The following is an 18,551-nucleotide window of genomic DNA, read 5'->3' as shown; positions in this document are numbered from 1 at the left end:
TGTTTTTAAGAGGGCACATCATTAATAGGATGCTTAAAAATGACAACCCCCTGTGGAATTACAGAGAAAAAGAGCATGTTCCTTTGAAAAAAAAACAACTCAGGTGAGTATTGTTTTTCCTCCCATTATTTGCTTGCTTTTTCAAAATTCAGTTAAAGAAAACTCAAAAGCCTTAAGATGAATGAGGTTCAATCTGATACTGCTCGTTTTCCCTACGTAACTGAAAAAAATCCTCACTAGTATAGTTCCTGAAACATAATGAGTATTTTCCGAGTGAGTGGATGCAAACATTCATAAATGCTCATAAGAATCACCAAGCTTACTTTAAAAGGGTGGTTTTTTTTTAAGTGAAAGTGTTAGATGATTTACCAGTTACTTCTGATGATGTTCATTTTCACTCTGTACAGAAGGTGGAGCCAAAGACATACTTATCCACTGGCTGGGAGGCTTTCCCATTAAAACAAAGCAAAACAAGACAAAACAAAACCAAAAAATTCTTCCCTTGATGAAGCTTTTTTCTGTGTGTATAGTAAGATTCACCAGGACATAGATGTGGACTACAGAATTAGTTCAGATTTTACCCAGGTTGAGACAACCTTTAACCCTTAAGTCTCTCTCAAGGATAATAAGAGAGCTAAATAAGGTGAAGCAAATTTCACTTAAGTGGATATTGTGGGGTTGTGAAATATACCGGCTGACCCCAGAAACACATCAATTGAAAAAGGATTCTAGCACCAGTTGGTGAGAAATTTTCACTACTCTAAAGGAAATATGGTTGATCGACAGTTATATTCAGAATACATTTTCTGGTTAGTTTTACTAATCTGAATAGAGTATTTCTTTGAACTTGAATACTATTGAGGTCTAAATTAACTTCTTTTCCCCATTACTGTCCAGTGAATGTTAAATAAAATTTAAAGTGATATCCAGAGAGGATTATTCTGATGCGAATGAAAAGAAATCCATAAGTCAATGTCATTTTATTCCAATACAGAATCATCCTAGAGACCCAGTCTTAGATAATCCTTTTATTCTTCTACAGCTGCCTTTGAATCCCCTCAAAGGTACTATAAACTTTTCAAGTCTGTAAACTTCCTCTTATCTCAGAATCAGCTGATAACCTTACCACTTTAATTTGACAAGTTACCTTGAAACCCCAGCTTCCTAATGCCCACACTGTCCACATCAGAACCTTTTTTTTTTTAATGCCCTGCATTCACTCTTTCTTTAAAGGAATAACTGTCCTTCTTTCAAAGTTAAGACTCCGCCAATACCCAGGTGATATTTTGCATTCAAATAAGACTCCTCGTAGCTATTCCCTTTCCCAGATTCTACCTTGCTTCTTTTCCCATTCTTTGTCTGTAGTAAGTGAGGAAATCCATTAAGGCTACATGTGTGCTGCCTTTTTGGTATACTGCCTACATCCCATCTCTTAGTAATCTCATCTGGGCATATGGTTTCAAACATTAACTTTGAGTATAATTTCACATCTTACAACACTTTTTACAAATGAGACAGCAAAATCATGTCTTAACATGAATTCTACAGTCCATGTTTTAAATTGCCAGTCAGACATCTTCATCTAGATGTGTCCAGTTCTTCATACCCAAATATCCTGAACTGAAATCATTACATCACTTTTAGCAAATCAGTTCCTCCTTCGGACTTCCTCTTTTTTGTGTTAATAACATTTTCCCAATCAAAACTCCAAACTTGGCTGCTACACCTTCTCTCTATTGTCCTCCTCATTCAATCTGTCTTCAAGTTCTAGTAATTCTACCTTCCCTTCCTTTTATTCCTAGTTCCCTTGTTCAGGTTCTTATAACTCACTCTGTTACCATTACTATATTCTTCTTACTGATTTCCAATCTACAGCCATCAATTATTTTTGAACATTTATCCTACGCACTGAAGTGAGAGTAATCCACTAGAGTTTGTGTGAGACAGGCATTGAAAGTCCTTAAAAAATAACCCATTTATCTCTTAATAATTCAGAAATTTGTATTTTGGAACAAAGGCAAAAACCTAAAAATGCAGTTGACTCTCATATTAAGAAATACTTCTCAAAATTCTGAAAATGACTCTACTCTCCATGTGCCAATAACATCCATTTCCAAATGCACAGAGCAACATGGATAAAACACACTCATGGTCCATGGTGGAGTCTAAAGAAATCTTGCCCAACAGGAACTGTAAATGACTGTCCCTCATCCCTTAAGCACAGTATTGCCTGACCAGAAAATCAGGCTGCCTCCATTTCTTCTGCATAGAGAAGGCCTGGCAATCAGAGAAGATACAGTTCTAAATTTGTTTGTATTAGTGAAATGGCATTGATATTTCTGAGAATATGAGAAAAACACATTTAAAAAAATCTATCCTACAATTTTTGCAAAACATTCCAATGGAGACAAGCTTCTAAGGTCAGAGAGGTAGGTATTTTTTAAAATAAAAGCACTGGTCAAACAATAAAATTTTTGGTCGAAATATAACTCATCAGCACTACTATAGTATGAGGTTTAACAGGAACTATGACCAGGCATTTGGGGAAGCTGCTAGGTGTCCATGAGAGAAAACTGTGTTGTCAGGGGTCCAACAAAGAAGCCATTCCCAGTTGACCCAGCTCCTCTTCTGCAATATTACTCATAAAAGTCACATTTTGGTTCCATGATCCCAAAAGAAGATCACATAGAATGTTTATATCTTTTATGAATAATTATGTGAAAATCATTTTAGAAATAACACATACATTCCATATTTTAGGAGAACTCATTATTCAATTATTGACTTATGCTATGACTAATCCCTTTGGTTTAGAAGTGCTTCAAGTGGTATTCACATATACCTTAATCAGGCATAAAGAAATTATTTAGTTCTACTTCAAATTGGCCATATACAAAATAACCTAAAAAGAAAAGGTAGCAGAATACATAATTTTATATACCTAACAAAACAAAATTGGAAATAAACACAATTTTTCATTTTAAAAACTTTGTTATAAAGTAGTTGCAGCTTTTCTTTAATTAAACATTTCTGAATTAGCATTTTAGGAAATCTTTAAAATAAAATGAATGATATCAGTAGTAATTGTACTTGGAAAATAATTTTACAAAAGTAAACCAAATAGGTATATGTAAATTAACTGAAACATAGACCTCTTTTTGTTAATAAAAAATCCTGGGGAAGGTGAGGCTCTTGTAATAAAAGGAATAAGTCATATTTTCATGAATGTGTTCTGAATGGAATTAAATAATTTTTAGTTAGGACAAAACAATAGACTTGTTTGAAGGAGAGGACAATATAAACACAAGACCAAAGCAATATTTATGGGTTGTTGAGTTTGAAGACATGGAAGTCAGATTACAATTCCTATTTCTTTTCTCCCCTTTTTTAACTTAAAACTCTACCCATGGAAATAGTATCGTCAACAAATGAGAGCAAAATCATGTCTTAAAACCACATTACATAAGGTGTTTAATCAATAATTGTAATGAAAGTATATTTAAGGAAAGGTCTATCTACCAGGAAATCTGCCATTCTCCATTTTTCTGATATTTGTATTTAGTGAGAAAAGAATAAGGAATATTAAAGCTTGGATAAGTGTGCTTCGGTTCTACAGAATAATAGCCAAGAGGTTTCCATGCCCAACCTTAGGAGCATCACTGAAGCCTGTTTATGGGGAATCATCCTACCACAGCCCTCTGGTATGGCATCTGGGAGTCCTTAAAGGAGTTACCCACTCTAAAAATGAGGCTACATGACTCAGGCTACTATACACCCTAATGCAGAGTGCTGAAGAAAGAGGGCCATGGAAGAGGTGGAAAAGCGCATAAAAATTATATATGTAGCCCTTCTGTCCTTGGGCAGAAAACTCTCCAGTGGGTTTTAGACAGTAGGCTCATCTCAAGGAGGGTCTATAGCTTTGGGAGCCACTTAGTGCCAACTTACATAAGTTATTTAATTAAAAAATATCCTGACATGTCAACTACAAAAGAGTTTGAGTGTTTAGTGTGTTGGTGTGAATGGGTTTGAGATATTAAGAATTTTCAGCTTCTGGAAGATCAAGGAGAGGTCAGATATCAAGATTTCACAGTGAAAACATATTAAATATAATAGTTATAAACACAGGTTTTGCTAAGTGAAGGAAAGAGGAAAAAATCCAAAGTGGTTGAGGAGTTGAGGTGGGCATGCCACCATACATGTTCATTTCTGAAATTTCTATCTCCCATCCCACCATTTCCTTTGTTAATTGGCCCTACTTAACTTAGAGGAAAGGAATTAGATCATCAAATAACTCACACCCACCTTTAACTTCTCACACCTTGGCCAGTATGAAACAAGTTTACACTGGCTATACTATTCCACTATTTGCATTTACTGTAAAATACATGTGCTTTTTAACTTTAGAAAAGGTTGTTATATGACAGCTGTAATATGTAACACAACTTTTTATTACCCCTGAATTTTTGGTGAAACAAGCACTAACTAAAACCAGTAATTGCTATCTGTAAAGAGAAACTACAAGTAGGGGCATTCACATTACTAATGCTATTTCATTTTTCTGGTCAGCAAATTTAAACTGCAACTTTATCTCGACCTGAGTACTCACTCCTCTCCGCCGCTTCGGCCAGCCAGTCCAAGTTCACCGGCCTCCCCCGCCGCTCTCCTCCCCGCCTTTCCTCTTTCCCTCCCCTGTCTTGTAGCCCCTCCTCCTCGTTGAGTCAGTGGCTTGAAACTTTTAAAAGCTCTGTGCTCCAATTAGAAAAAAGCTTTTACGAGGTATCAGCACTTTTCTTTCATTAGAGGGAAGGAGTGAGGAAAGTACCAAATAGCAGCAGACTTTTAAACTTTAAATAGACAGGTCCGAGTGCCTGAACTTGCTTTTTCATTTTACTTCATCCTCTAAGGAGTTCAATCTCTTGGCGTGCCTACTTCACTTCTGTTAAGAGAAAGAGTAAGTTTTTTTTAAAACAAAACTTTATTCGTTTCTTTTTCTATAAGTAAAGCATTTCTAAAGTTTTAAAATGTGTTAATTGTGGCCTTGATATGATTTTGTAAATGGAATGTTGAACGTGAAATTGTTTAGTTTTAAAGTTAAAATTGAACGTTCGGTATTTATTTTTTTGACTTAAAAATTTTCTATTGGTAATGCAACAGGTAAAAGAATATTCAGACCTTTATAATTAGGATAAAGCACTACTTTACTATTTGGTCCTTCATATTAGCGTATACTTTTACTTTTTTTTTTTTTTTTGTAATCAGTAATCGTCTAGGTACTTTGAAACTTTTGGCTGGGGCGGGGGGGTGGCTGTCAGGGTCCGGGGTTGGGGATTTGACTGACATCATCACAAAAATCAAAGTGCAAATTTGCTTAGGACGTTTGCTATAGAATTCTACACTTGTGTGCTTTTTCATATGGAAATCTTGATTGATGTTCTGTAGCTTTGCAAACCAAACTTCTTAACAAAGTGCTTTGTTCAGATCTTTGAGGTTAGGTGACTTCCACGTGGTCCCTTCCTGTATTTCTCCTCAGTAAACAAAAAGGTATAAAAATCAGAGTTGTCTTATTGAGGTTTTCAAAGCAACAGCACATAGTCTCTTCGTGTTTGTAACCACAATGGAGAAATTTGAGACCCCCAGGAAAGCCACTTCTTTTACTCGACCACGTTGGCAATTGAGATGAAATCCCTTGAATGGGTGGTGGTTACTTACTAAGCGTGGGCCAGGGTGCAGTTCCAAAATCGCCTCCTACGATGGGAGATCCTAGAAAGAATATGAAACGAAATTTCTTAAATTGCAGCGCCTTTGAGAGAGCTCACCACCCCCACCCACCTTCCTCCTGTCCGAACCTGTAACAGACTTCAGAGCTCTTGGGCAACTTTTTTGAGTTGGAACCCCCGGGGTGCTGCCAGTAGGCAAAGATTGCTTTGATTTATTACTTAGGAGTTCGATTTCTGAAATAATTTTATTGGCAACACACATTCTGTTAGCCAGAAATGCAGCGAACCATGCATTTCGTGCCCGATAGGGACTGTGTCTGTTCTACTGCCACAGACTAAAGTAATTAGATTCTTGGTGTGACCCTGCAGTTGGAAGTATTTGTTCCAGACAATGCTGAAAAGCATATAAAAATGAAAGCTTTGCGGAGGCCAGGACTCGGGGCGGCGCGGGGCGCCCCCTGCCATCTCAGCATCCGCCCGGCTTGCTCCGGGCTGCGCTGCCAGAGCCCCTGGATTTTGGAGAAGTTTGTTGAGACGTTTCCCTGAAATCCTTACAAGTCAACCCAGCCTAGATCCCAGTTCCGCCTGTGAAAAGGAAAGGCAGGGGGAGAGGGGCGGGAGTGAGGCAGACGGACTGCGCGCCAAATGGTACAAGAAGGCAAATGTTAATTTAATTAAACGTGTCAATCTAATTTCCCTTTCCTTTCACCCTCATACACAGTGCTCTTTTCAACTTGTTGAATCCCACTGTGTGTATGTTGGTAAGGAAACATGAATATCTTCGAATTACCTTCCTTAATGCCGTTGTGATTGTCCTACAAGTTCTCAAATTTCCCAAGAATGGGGTGCGGGGGAAGCCCCCTAATGACGTGTCCAAAGGCAAATCAGTACAGGGTTGGGGAACTCAAACCTTGAGCTTCCGAGCAGAGGATCACCCCCACCGTGCTCTCAGCTCTCCAAGTGTTTACTGAGCGTCTCTGATAAAGCTTACCATAAACTCTCCTTGACGCACCACCCCAGATTCATCCTCTCTCTAAGCCCTGCCTTTGTTTCTCCAGAAGTTCAGCTGGGGGTGGGAAGAGGAGACCTATAAATTGTTAGAAAAATAGACATGGTTTTATTTGGAGGTGGGTTTAATTTATTTTGCTTCCCAAACCAAGTATGTAATGAGAGCTTAATCTCACCCTCCCAAGACTGGTATACTGGAACTCAGTCATAAATGCCCTTTGGCAATTTGAAGAATAGATTATGATATTTTTTTGTAAAGGAGGCTGTTTTTTTACTTTTGAGCAGGGATTGCTGAAAATAAAGCCTGCCTAAAAGTAATGCAAAGATCTCATTAAACTAACTCCAACTCAAAGAATGAAATAAGCCAGTTAGAAAACACCTCCTGGGAAAGAGTAATTTCTTCTAGGTAGGCCGAATTGACCCAAAACTATACCAATGTCAGGAATATGTTTTGTCCTGGCAAATATGTATGATGCTTTTGTACTTTCCAAAGTTGGTATAGTTGTCACCTGTTTTCCTCTGGAAAATCTAGTAGTAGTTTTGCTCCTACTTTCTTCACCATTTAAACATGTCCCACATTTTTCCAATACCTTTTATAGTTTATCACCACAGCTGCCCCATACACCCAGTTCCTCACCCTTTGCAGTGTGATTCCTACGTTGCTGACTCTCCCTGGGACACAGGGTTCCAAAGACGCTCTGTATAGCAGACATCTAAAGGGTGTGTTTCTAGATATTAAGAGTTGTTTTTTTTACTTAGATGTTTCCAATTCCTGCATATAGAGGGATGGAAAACTCACGATTCACTGCATTCCTTCATTTCTTTTATATTATCCAGAGGTGTAGCTTGGTATGAGCCTCAGAGCTTTTATCTGTGATACCCGAGGGAAGGGAATGATAGGAAAGTCAGCAGTGATTAATACCTTCTACTCCACCTTTCCTGTTGTTTTGACTTCCCTTCAAGATTCTCAGTTGTTTGAATAGGTTGCTGAAGCTTACCCACACAGCCCAGTTCAGCTCTGGAGAAAAAGTGATTATCTAGTATTTATCATTACTGCCAACATTCGATAAAGACAGTCAAGTTAAAAAAAAAATCCCAGAATTTCTCCTTCATGAGAGGTTAATTAACTTATTTTTGGGTTCTTGGGAAAACTGCCTAAACTCTCCACTTTGCCTGTCTAAGTTCACCATGTAGTTATGTATGAACATCCGTCTTTTGCCAAAATTAAAACACAAACTGCAGTGAGATCTATATATCAATGACTTTTGTCTTGAAACTTCCATAGTCTTCATATCCAAATTTACCTAGCCTTCTAAAATAATTTCTAGAAAATAGGTGTTTTATGGACTGCTTAAAGTTCACAGTAATACAGAAAATGGTGTGTGGAGGGTTGTTTTTGTTTTTCTTTGGTGGGCAATTTCTGAGACAGGTACATTCTATAGGATATGGCTTTTTTTCATGAGTGGGGTAGATTTCCCCAGTTAGAAGCATAAAGACAGGCAGACAATCTTCAAGATCTTTTCTCCCTATTTAAAAGAAAGGGGTGGGGGGGCTAAATTCTTCCTTCCCATAAATCTGTGTGAGATTGTTAAAACAGCAATATTACTCTCATTTCAAGAGTGTCTTGGAAACTCATTCTGATCACCATTAGGAAAGTGTTAATCATTTCTTAATTGTTACTTTGCTAAAGAAAAGATGGCAAAATTAGAAAACAAATGAGCTATATCTACATCTAATGATGGTTTAAAGACTAATAACTAAACTTTGAGTTCTTTCTAAGAACTTCATGTGCATGAATGATCTCATTTAATTCTCATTGAAGAAAATAGATTATTCTTAATCAATACATTGGTGAGGGCATGAAATGCATATTTATATAATGATGAAATAATCGGGTTGTTCAATAAAAGTCCTCATTTTGGTGGTGAAGGTGGGGTGAAACACCAAGAACTGAACTAGTAGAAAGAACATTTTTTAAGTCCATCAGAGCACAATAGAAGAACACAGCTTTTAGCCTGCAGCCTCTGACTTAGGGTTTTCCTCTAGCACCCCTAAAGTGATCAGGAGCAGATTGTTAGTGGGGAAGTTGAGTGATAGCTGTTGAACTAGAGAGAGAATTGTCTCTATTTGGATGAAGTCCCTCAGCCTCAACCCCTATCCATTTCATTTTTCTCTGGAGGCTGATGTAGTTTAAACAGCTGATGAAAAGGGGTGAGTGCCCGGGAAAGAGAGGCTGATTAGTACGGTTTGTCTTCCCACCCCAACAATGATTTTATATAGTTCAATGTCACATCTGAAATACCTGTGGAAATGTAACCATATCATTCCTTATAAAGGAATCTAAGGATAATCAGGGAACCACAAGGCAGAATTTTAGATAGAACAGATGCTTATGTGGAGTACACTTGATACTACACAGAGTTAAACTGACCGTCCAGGTATAAGGAAGCAAAGGGTGTGTATTGTCTGATGAACTGGGAACTGGGAATATTTTTCATGGTACCTGATTCAAATCAGTTAATTTTCTGCATCTACTCCAACTATATAGAAATGTTATATTAACCGGGGTTAATAATCAGCTATTGCTCTTCCCCACCCCAAGACCTGTCATTCTTGAAATAAACTCAGGTTTAAATAGGCTGTTTCTTCTATTGCAAGACACTGTGGAGTTATTTATTTTTGGTGGCAAATTGTGTAGTGTATTCAGAATACTGCAGAATTGGGGTATGACAACACAGGTTTAGCTGTTATTTTAAAATCTTATCCTGTAACAACGTAATAGTGAAGCTAAATAAACATCTATGATACCCAATACATTTTTTCAATAATCCCAAATCACTGTAATCTCATCTGATAAATTCAAGATGCTCTTTGATAGAGAGGCTTTTTTCTTAATTTAGTCCTATCCTGTTCAAGAATCATTTGAAGCATGTCGTTTCCACAGACAATTCTGTTTCAGCAATTGTCACTTAAAAATTTGATGGTCTCTGTAATATGAGATGCTTACAATACTCCTTTTTTTTTTATACTATGAAAGTCTCTTTTTCAATTAATTTGAAACTTTGTAAATTTGGGATATGTCATTGCAATTGAGAGACTCCCAAGGAGATGGTAAACAAACAAACAAACTGGTGAAACCTGGTGCCTTTTTTTATATAGGCCCCATTTAATTCATTCGGTAGGTATTTGTTCAGTATCTCTTACTCTTTTAAGCCCTAGAGTTACAGCAATGGACAAAAGAAACTCCCTCATGGAGCTCACATTCTAGTTGAGAAAAGCAGGTAGTAGTAATCTCTTGTCATGAAGGGAGACAAACAACAAATACATAAATACATAATATGTCAAGTAGAGCTTAGAGCCATTAAAAAATAAAAACAGGACAAGAGAATAGAAAGTGATAGGCCTGGAGTGCTGTCTGATGAGGTGAGACCTGGGCAGAGACCTAAGGAAGTGAGGGGGTGAGCCATGTGGATGGAGCAAAGCTGGGTGAAGCACATTGGCCTGTTGGTTTTTCCAAGATTGATGGTTTGAGGAGAGGGGGTTGGCAAGCAGGGTGGCTAGGCTGGTGACATGAAACCTGAAGGGAGGTGTCCGTCACTGAGATCAGCTATGAACAGGGATGGTAGTGAGCCTCAGTCATAATCTTTTTTGGGGGGGAAGATAAACCCTGTGGTATTCGCTGATTGAATGTGGGCTATGTTAATTATGTATGAATATGAATATTACCAAAAGAACATCTGGCTGTTGTAACTACAGTAATGGTCACAACTGAGCTCACTCGAAGACATCGGCAAGGGACAGGGGTTCTTACAGAGTTAAAGAAAAACATCAGGAAGGTTTATGTTTTAGTTTTGGTGCTTAAACTTTTTTTTTTGTTTTAGTATATTACAAACACACACAGCACTTCCCTTTCCCCCAAAGAAATCTATTAAATGATTTATCAGGAACTTCCACAGACATTTCCTTATGCATTTTTAGCCTTCATGGTTTTATTTTTAAGTCCCCATTCTCAACTCATTACACTTGTCTTTTCTTGGGAAAATCTTTCAAATTGAAAGTAAAATATTTTCTAGTTCTCATAATAATTATTAGGACGTTAATGACAGAGCAACTTCACTGTGGCTATGGCACGATGATTTGTTTTTGAGCTCTGGCAAAAGGGACAGTCAAAAGTAATTTAAAGTTGAAGTTTTATTCTCATTTTAAATAAAGTGAGTCCTTGAGTTCTTGAGGAACAGCAGATGCAGGCGAAGTGAAGGTGGGGGAGGAGGGCAGTGTGGTGAAGGGTGAGCTCAGTTCTGGGTGTCCTGAGAGCCTCTGCTCCCCATGCTGGGCCACCCTCTGGATTTTTTTAGGCACTTTCTGCTCTCTGGACATCATCCCACTCCTAAATGTTTTGAACAAGAGAGCCCCCAAAATGTCAAGTAGCTATTATTTGCCTCCTGGCCTAAAACCTTATTTCAGAATCATCTGGTACATTTGTTTTAAAAAAAGAAAGAAGACAAAAACTAATTTCCCAGCAACCCCTCTACTAAAAATCATATCCCTTCTGATTGGTGAGTGTCAGAAATGTATGTCTTTAACCAGTGTATCTCCAAGTGACTGTGATGCAATTCGAGGACCACTGCAAAAGGGCCAGCAGCTTCGCAGGCAGGCTAGACTTGGGTGCCTGTGGCTTTTGGCCTGTCATCTAGAAGGCCAAACAGGGCAATGGAAAATTCTATCCAATGTGGTACATGGAAGATAGAAGAAGAATGGTCCAGCTGCTATCAAGCATTTGCTCCTGATGAAAACGTTGCAAAACTCCTTCACCTAGACCTTAATTTCCATATTAAGACCTAACTTGGGAACCTAGAGGTACAGCTGTGGACACACATGATATCTGTTCAGCTGGGGTGGTTTTCTCATGTATCAGTTAAGTAATATATCTGCCTTATACTGGTGAATATGAATGAGGTATATACTCCATAAGTCAGTGCCCAGCATTCTGTAAACATAATTACACTCTTATAAAAGGACATCCATTTTTCAACTAAGTCTTGGAAAAATGAAAATATGCATGGGGTTGGGGGTGGAACAACCAGTTGATAGAACTTGTGATTCACAGCAACTACCAGAAAAGGTAACTATTTTTGTTGCCTCTCCATGAGAATCACAAGCATTATAAGCCATCAGATTACTTACCTGATGGTCTCTATGATAGTGATAATAACAGGTATCTGCATGTTATAGGGTAGTAGGTGTCCAATTAGATAATTCATCTCATTCTGATGAAAGTGTATAACTCATTAATGCAGATGACAACTGTGTGGGTGCTTAAAGAAAAGACACCTTTGCAATTAAGTTGCTAGTGCCCTAGACAACTGCCCAGTGACCCAGTTCACATACTGCAGCAGTATGGTGTGTTTTTATGGTATCTTAGAATTATATGCAAGTCAAGTTTTATTTTGCATAGAATGTAAAGAAGCTTAGTAATTAATTGCCATGAGCATCTTCACAGTCATATTTCACTTTGAATAATGATGAAACACTAACCAGAATGACCACTGCTCAGTGTGCCTGCACTTACTTCTAAACATGTTAAGTTTGTCTTGAGCTTGATCATCACATGAATGTGATGAGATGTATACTAACAGTTTATCATTTCATACTTGATTGTTTTTTGTGTGTTCCCCACCCCCCCAACAATGGAAGTATTGAGCAAAAGCAGATGACACTGGCAAAATATTGTAATTCTTTACAAACAGAATTAGGGCCAATTTACACATCATCACATAGCAACTGTCTATTGATATAGCTCCAAAAATTCTGTTATGTTTGTTTGACCCTAATGGGCTGTACTTCTTCATTCCCAATGTAGTATTTTCTGCCAAATTGTCAGTTTCCTTCTTTTTGCATTCTCTAACCATCAAACTGTCCTTCAAAGATAAATTACTCCTTCTCACTTCAAGATGTCCCTTGGCTATTTAACTCTTTGTCAACCCATAAGCCTTTGTTCTTTTTTGACTGCTTCTTTCATATACTAGTTTCACTGTGTAACAGGTCGCTTCAGAATCTAAAATGACTCTTCCTAAATGTGGAAGGGAAGCTCCCTATTTTGTGGTAACTTTGAAAGCCTTATTTCTGTGACCTACCCACCCACCTCCCACTCTTAGCTTAGCCCAGCATTCTTTGGCACCAGTCTTTGGGCTGTCATTGAGGATACGCATTGACTGCTAATTGAGAGAGCTGGTGCATAGTTTCATTTTATGGGTCAGCCGTCTCCTTTCTTCCATCCAGGAAATCCCAGGCCAGGTTTCCATGTCATTTTTTCTGGTCCTTATAGCCAGGAAAGACAGGCATTAGGCAGAAATGTAGTATTGCATGGTGGAGAAGGAGACTCCTTTGGATTTCATTTACTTCCTACAAGTAGAAGATGGCACACAGTCGATACCAGATGAGAAACTTCTTTATATATCCAGACAATGAACATATTTCTAACAAGCCTATATAATCCTACTTTTAGTTACACTCTTTAAAATTCATTACTAAATTCCTGGAAGTCTTTGCGTTGCTTTTGTTAAATTATTGAACAGTCTTTGACTACTTCATCCTTTTCTAAACTCCACTTACTACTCTCTCCTGAAAATTAGACTATATTCTCTATGCCTAACACATGTAATGTTATTCATTTCTTCCCAGCTTCCAGCCCTTGCAAAGATTGTATGTATCAAACATTTCTAGCTTTAACTCAGCTTTTCTATAAATTTAAAACCAGTGTGGTGCATTGAAGAGCGTTAGCTGAGTATTTCCAATACCCTTGAGACCTCAATTTTCAGCAGTGAAATGGATTACTGGCAAATAGAAGTATAACTTTAACTAGATAAATAACTTAGGATCCATCACCTGTACAGACTTGGGTCTATTTCTCATCCCCAAGAATGGGGAAGTCCTAGGCTTAATTTATCTAGGTGTTGCTAGGATGTTAGACTGAGTGAATAGGCTAAGGGTTCAAAGTGAAAGGCTGAGAGTGCACAGCAATTGAAAGATAAAAATCAATCATTTTGTTAGAGATTAACACTTTAAAATTGGTCTTTTTTATTTCTCAGGTTATATTTAGTGTTGAGACAAACTGAACTCTTACCTGATGAGTGTTGTGCATTTAATCTGTTTTTTGAAAACAGGTTCCTGCATATAGACACATTGTGTCATACGGTGTGTTTTAGTTCAACATATTTTCCCTGGGAGGAAAACAGATTTCTGAACCACATAAATCACAACTTTAGAAGAAACAAAGAGGTATCAATGACCTTAATATAGAGTATACACAAATTATATTTGAAATACCAAGGAGAAACATTTCAGAGTACAATTAGAAATAAAGTGCTATACAGTTGACCTTTGAGCAACATGGGTTTGAATTGCATAGGTCCACTTACATGAGGATTTTTTTCAAAAAGTATGTTGGAAAATTTTTTGAGATTTGTGATTATGAGAAAAAACTCATAGACAAATTCTATAGCCTAGAAATCGAAAACATTAAGAAAAAGGTATGTCATGAATGCATACATTACATCTAGATACTAGTCTGTTTTATCATTTGTTACTATAAAATTGACAGTAGGCTATTAGTAGTTGTCTTTGGGGGGTGCCAGAAGTTATATATGGATTTCTGACCACATGGGTTTGCATCCCTCACCCCCATGTTGTTCAAGGGTCAACTGCATAATACGATTGAGATTTGGAAACAATGCATGTGCACGTGTATGCGTGTGTGTATACATGGGTGTTCTTACCTTAGTTCTTAGATACCCGTGCTTTTTGAATACCACAGATCAGCATTTTGCTTAGGCCTGCATACAGACACAGGCCTACCAGGGCTGAATTGTACTCATTTATCAGACAGATAAAATAAGCAGATGTACTTAGCATAGACAGTTTCTGCAGTTATGTGTTGAGGCAGTGGCTGAGCTAGTAATACATCTTTGCAGGCAAGATTGCAGACTACTCCATACATAGGCTCTAAGACTTTTCATTTTTGCTTCAAAGACTTATCTCAAGAAAATTTGAGACCTCTTCGTGTAGGAGAAAATGGGACTAGAAAAGCTTGCCTTTGTTTTTTTTGTTTGTTTGTTTTGGTGGGGAGGGAATTCTGGAAAAGTTATGAGACCTTTTACAATATTTTGAATGAAAAAACCTGTATAATAAACAATTTGCAGTTTGTGATAATTTAGTTGTCTTTCTGTTTCTTTTCAGGTGGCGCCCGGGCAACATGGGTGACTGGAGTGCCTTAGGCAAACTCCTTGACAAGGTTCAAGCCTATTCCACTGCTGGAGGAAAGGTGTGGCTGTCCGTCCTTTTCATTTTCCGAATCTTGCTCCTGGGAACAGCGGTTGAGTCAGCCTGGGGTGATGAGCAGTCTGCCTTTCGTTGTAACACTCAACAACCTGGTTGTGAAAATGTCTGCTATGACAAATCCTTCCCAATCTCTCATGTGCGCTTCTGGGTCCTACAGATCATATTTGTGTCTGTTCCCACCCTCTTGTACCTGGCTCATGTGTTCTACGTGATGCGAAAGGAAGAGAAACTGAACAAGAAAGAGGAGGAACTCAAAGTTGCCCAAACTGATGGTGTCAATGTGGAGATGCACTTGAAACAGATTGAAATAAAGAAGTTCAAGTATGGTATTGAAGAGCACGGCAAAGTGAAAATGCGTGGGGGCTTGCTGCGAACCTACATCATCAGCATCCTCTTCAAGTCTATCTTTGAGGTGGCCTTCTTGCTGATCCAGTGGTACATCTACGGATTCAGCTTGAGTGCTGTTTACACTTGCAAGAGAGATCCCTGCCCACACCAGGTGGACTGCTTCCTCTCTCGTCCCACGGAGAAAACCATCTTCATCATCTTCATGCTGGTGGTGTCCTTGGTGTCCCTGGCCTTGAACATCATTGAGCTCTTCTACGTCTTCTTCAAGGGTGTCAAGGACCGTGTGAAGGGGAAGAGTGACCCTTACCATGCCACCACTGGCCCGCTGAGCCCCTCCAAAGACTGTGGATCTCCAAAATACGCTTATTTCAATGGCTGCTCCTCACCGACAGCTCCCCTCTCGCCCATGTCTCCTCCTGGGTACAAGCTGGTCACTGGAGACAGAAACAATTCTTCCTGCCGCAATTACAACAAACAAGCAAGTGAGCAAAACTGGGCTAATTTCAGTGCAGAACAAAATCGAATGGGGCAGGCCGGAAGTACCATCTCTAACTCCCATGCACAGCCATTTGATTTCCCTGATGACAACCAGAATTCGAAAAAACTAGCTGCTGGGCACGAATTACAACCACTAGCCATTGTGGACCAGCGGCCTTCCAGCCGAGCCAGCAGTCGCGCCAGCAGCCGTCCTCGGCCTGATGATCTGGAGATCTGAATCCGGGCCTGAGGGCATCAAGGTTCCACCTAATTGTGGAGAAGAAAAAAGGTGCTATAGAAAGTGCACCTTAGGTGTTCATTTTGTTCCAGTGGAGGTGGTACTCAACAGCCTTCATCGTGAGGCTTAGAAAACAACACAAAGACATTAGAGTATTTAGGTTCATTGGGGGTGTGTGGGATAGTCAGGTAGAGAGGGAGGGGAAAAGGGAGCTACATGTTGGTATTTAATGTAGTTGATTGAAAGAGCTTAAGTTCTAAGTAAAAGTTGCATTAGGTGATAACATAGGTAAGGGCTTTTTCTCTCCCCCACCCCTGTAAGAGTAGTTCTGTGTATGTGAAAGAGTGGGTGATATTTTTGGCTAAATACTTTTTCGTTTTACCAAGAAACTGAAATAACTTTGGCCAGGAAAATAATACTTCCTGAACATCTTATTTCTTTTTATTGAGAAAAAAAAGATGGAAGACTGTCCTTATGTCCCTGCTAGAACATTCCATTGTTAAAATTTGCACTTTGAAGGTAAGCTTTCTAGGCCTGACCCTCCAGGTGTCAATGGACTTGTGCTACTATGTTTTTTATTCTTGGTATCAGTTAAAAGTACAGACAAGGCCCACAGAAAAAGACTTTCCATGCATTTGCAAATCTCAGCCAGTTATATGAACATTCTTTTTTACATCCACATGCATCATACGCTAATGTATCACTTTTTCATCATTCCTCAAATACTATTCACATTCATTTAATGGTTTCTGTAGATGTTAAAGACATTTGGGATGTCACTTAACATTATTTGAGTTAGAGTCAGGGAAGCAAGCCATGCTCAATATTTAACAATCACTTGTATGTGTATGTGTCTGAGAGTGTGTTTTATTTGTCATGTATTGGTACAAGCAGATGCAGTATAAACTCACAAACACAGATTTGAAAATAATGCATACACGGTGTTCAAATTTGAACCTTTCTCATGTATTTTGTGGTGTGGGCCAATATGGTGTTTACATTATATAACTCCTGCTGTGCAAGTAGAGCACACTTTTTTTTTTCCCTAAAATGTTTTTTTCCCCATGTGTCCTATTATGGATACTGGTTTTGTTAGTTATGTTTTTTTTTCTTCCTTTTTTTTCTCTTTTTTAGAATATAGCAGTAATGCTATTGCTGAAATGAATGATTCTCTTTTTTTCTGAAATGTAATCATTGATGCTTGAATGATAGAATTTTAGTACTGTAAACAGGCTTTAGTAATTAATGTGAGAAACTTAGAAGAAATGCCTAAAGTGGACTATTAAGTGTGTTTAAATGAATTTTGCAGTAACTGGTAATTTTTGTTTTGTCTTACTTACTCCACATTAATTCAGAACGTGTATTCTATTAGGAGTTTGACAGTCTTCTGGAGTGACCAGCAACTTCGATGTTTGCACTACGATGTTATTTGGAATGCAAGAGAGGTTGAAAGAGGTTTCAGTAGTACACATGTAACTAATTTATTTGAAATATATCCTAAAGAAATCTACCAGTTTCTACAAATGACTTGTTAAAACTCCACAGATTAGTGAAAATGCAGAGTATCATACTTCTTCTTGCATGTCAGCTCACAAACAGTTTTGTACAATGAGAAATACTAATTTGTTTGACATTCCATGTTAAACTACTGTCATGTTCGGCTTCATTGCATGTAATGTAGACCTAGTCCATCAGATCATGGGTTCTGGAGTGTTCTTTATTCAATAAAGTTTTAATTTAGTACGAAGATAGCTTCTATATCTCATGTGATTTTTAAAATCTGACTGCATCTTTTCATGATTACCAAAGACATTTCCATTGGAGGTTGGGGCAAATAAGACTCATAAGATTCAAGAATCTTTAAAAGGACAATATTTATCTTTAGCTAGGTTCAGTGCAACATTGATTGTTAATGTTTTGGGATTGTTTATTTAACTGAGAAGAAGATAGAGTATGCAGGTGTTGAATTTGGAATATAAGATAAATGAGATAGGTGTTAAAGTTTAAAATAAGATAAGACTGAGTAATTTAATAGATTTACACATGACAGAAGTGTGCGTAGAAAGATAAGATGCTGAAATTTTAAAGCTGTAGAACCTCCCTGAAATTAAAAAGAATAGAATCAGTTTGAGTAGGTTATGCACTATGACAAAAGAATGAAGTAGATCTATGATTCTATTATTCCAAAACATGGTGAAAATACAGAAATAAGATATTAAAAATTCTTAACACCCAGGGAAAATTGAACCATTCAGAGGGAATAGAACAGTTCAGAGCAATTGATAATATTGCTGTAATTTAAAATATAAAATATATTAATGCCTTTAAGTCACATTTCAAGAAAGGCTTTTAACTTATTAAAATTATTTATATAAACATTTATGATCACAAAGCATTATTAAAATTATTTATATAAACATCTATGA

General features: G+C 37.9%; 1 protein-coding gene and 1 long non-coding RNA gene across 2 annotated transcripts in view; one reads left to right on the top strand and one right to left on the bottom strand.

Moving 5' to 3' along the window:
• Positions 1-4,643, bottom strand: part of LOC130679821 (uncharacterized) — a 31,706-nt gene extending 27,063 nt beyond the window's left edge. Inside the window, exon 1 of the long non-coding RNA XR_008992775.1 lies at positions 4,607-4,643. This is a non-coding gene — a long non-coding RNA (uncharacterized LOC130679821). The remainder of the gene's footprint in view (positions 1-4,606) is intronic.
• A 110-nt stretch (positions 4,644-4,753) lies between these two features.
• On the top strand, positions 4,754-17,872 carry GJA1 (gap junction protein alpha 1). The gene is made up of 2 exons (XM_036903929.2): positions 4,754-4,951; positions 14,961-17,872. Exon 2 carries the CDS (start codon positions 14,977-14,979, stop codon positions 16,123-16,125), a length of 1,149 nt encoding a protein of 382 aa, XP_036759824.1. The 5' UTR covers positions 4,754-4,951; positions 14,961-14,976; the 3' UTR covers positions 16,126-17,872.
• The last annotated feature ends 679 nt before the right edge of the window (positions 17,873-18,551 follow it).

The sequence above is a fragment of the Manis pentadactyla genome, chromosome 12 (genome assembly GCF_030020395.1).
Source record: "Manis pentadactyla isolate mManPen7 chromosome 12, mManPen7.hap1, whole genome shotgun sequence".
Taxonomy (NCBI): domain Eukaryota; kingdom Metazoa; phylum Chordata; class Mammalia; order Pholidota; family Manidae; genus Manis; species Manis pentadactyla.
Note: the sequence above shows the minus strand (reverse complement) of the source record. Positions and strands in the feature narration are given on the sequence as shown.

What these genes read in the sequence shown, in the direction of transcription:
- GJA1 (XM_036903929.2), top strand. Translation starts at nt 14,977, where the DNA reads ATGGGTGACTGGAGTGCCTTAGGCAAACTCCTTGACAAGGTTCAAGCC.